This window comes from Corvus brachyrhynchos, unplaced genomic scaffold (genome assembly GCF_000691975.1).
Source record: "Corvus brachyrhynchos isolate BGI_N302 unplaced genomic scaffold, ASM69197v1 scaffold215, whole genome shotgun sequence".
Lineage (NCBI taxonomy): Eukaryota > Metazoa > Chordata > Aves > Passeriformes > Corvidae > Corvus > Corvus brachyrhynchos.
This window is the reverse complement of record NW_008237887.1, coordinates 831,133-832,905: the sequence shown is the minus strand read 5'-3', so window position 1 is coordinate 832,905 and position 1,773 is coordinate 831,133. Positions and strand designations below refer to the sequence as shown.

The window sequence follows — 1,773 nt, the reverse complement described above, 5'->3', positions numbered from 1 at the left end:
CCCTTTCCCCCTCAGCCTTTTCCCCTTTCCCTTCCCTTTTTCCTCTTTTCACCTTGTCTTTTTCCCCTTTGCCCCTTCTCCTTTCCCTTTTCCCATAATTTTTGCCTTTCTCATCCCTGTCCTGTGCCATCCCCTGTCCCCTTCATCACCCCCATTGTTTTCTTTCTCCTCTTTCCCCCTTCCCCTCCCTTCCCCTCCCTTCCCCTCCCTTCCCTATTTCCAAAACAAGAAGGTGACTGAACACTGGAACAGGCTGGTTGATACCCCCACAAAGCACTTAACAAAGTGCTTTAGCTTTTGATCAATTCTGAAATTGTCAGTCAGTTGCACTAGATGATCATTGTTGGTCCCTTACCCCCTCCCTTCCCCTCCCTTCCCCTCCCTTCCCCTCCCCTCCCCTCTCCATCCTCTTCCCTTCCTCATCCCTCTCCTCTTTCTTTCCCCTCTCCCTTTTCCCATCCCTCTCCTCTTCTTCATCCCTATTTCATCCCATCCCCATCCCCATCCCTGTCTCCATCATGCCCATCCTCTTCCTCTTCCCTGTGCCCATCCCATCCCACCTCATCCCAACCCTTCCCTTCCCTTTCCCACTCCAATCCCAATCCCAATCCTGCCCATGTCCCGGTGCAGGTGGGCTCCTATGGGGGTCGGCTCCGCTACACCCTGACCTACACCCCGGGGGGACAGGGAGCCCCCCTGCCTGACGCTGACATCCAAATCACGGTAAGGGGGTGCTGGCTGGGGTGGCACAGGGACACACAGAGTGACCCCAGGACCCCCTGACCCCCTTGTCCCCTTGTCCCCAGGGCAATGACATCATGCTGGTGGCCTACCAGCCCGACCTGCCCCCACGGACCCCCCAGGCCTTTGAGATCATTTTTCGGGAGGTAGGAGGTGGTGGGCGGCTTTTGTCCGTGATGTCCCCCTGTCCCAGAGTGTGTCCCCCGCTAAGCCCCTGTTCCTGCAGCAATACTGGCAGCGGCCAGACGGGCAGCCAGCGACACGGGAGCACCTGTTGATGGCACTGGCCGACCTGGACGAGATCCTCATCCGAGCCACCTACTCCACCAGCACGGCTGCGACTGCCATTGCCGACGTGACCATGGACACAGCTGTGCCCCCCCAGCCCGGCTTGCCCCCGGCCCTGGAGGTGGAGGAATGTCGCTGTCCCCCTGGGTACCATGGGCTCTCCTGCCAGGTGAGCCCAGCCCCTCCCAGTGTCAGTGCATCACTCCCATCACCTCCCTACCCTCCTTCCCAGTACCTCCTCATCATCCCCCCAATCACCCCTCAGCATCCCCCCATCACTCCAGTAGGACCCTCCATCACCGCCATCACTCCTTGCATCATTGTCCCCATCATCAACTCCAGCATCCCCCACCACCCCAGCATCCCCCCATCATGCCCAGTATCACATTCCATCATCCCTCCAGCATCCTCCGTCATCATCCTTCCATCATCTCATCTGCCTATCAAACCCACCATCACCCTGTCAGCTTCACCCGCATCACCCCTTCATTCTGCCCCCCAGTATCACCCCCTCATCACCTTCCATCATCATCCCTCCATCAGTGTACCATCATCACCATCAGCAGTCCCATCATTGCCCATCAGCCCCCAGCATCCCCCCATCATCCCCAGGATCACCCCCATCACCCTCCATCACCCTCATCACCCCTTCAGCATCTCCCCAGTGTCACCACATCACTCTTCATCACCCCTCAGCACTCCCATCACCCATCTGTCCCCCAAGCCCCCCCTTTCCCCCTCCCC

General features: G+C 58.8%; 1 protein-coding gene across 1 annotated transcript in view; it reads left to right on the top strand.

Annotated features, from left to right (window-relative positions):
• LOC103614554 (basement membrane-specific heparan sulfate proteoglycan core protein) overlaps positions 1 to 1,773 on the top strand; it is a 43,968-nt gene that overhangs the window by 6,836 nt on the left and 35,359 nt on the right. Inside the window, exon 7 of the mRNA XM_017732703.1 lies at positions 755 to 760. Within this exon, the coding sequence (XP_017588192.1) occupies positions 755 to 760 (6 nt within the window). The remainder of the gene's footprint in view (positions 1 to 754; positions 761 to 1,773) is intronic.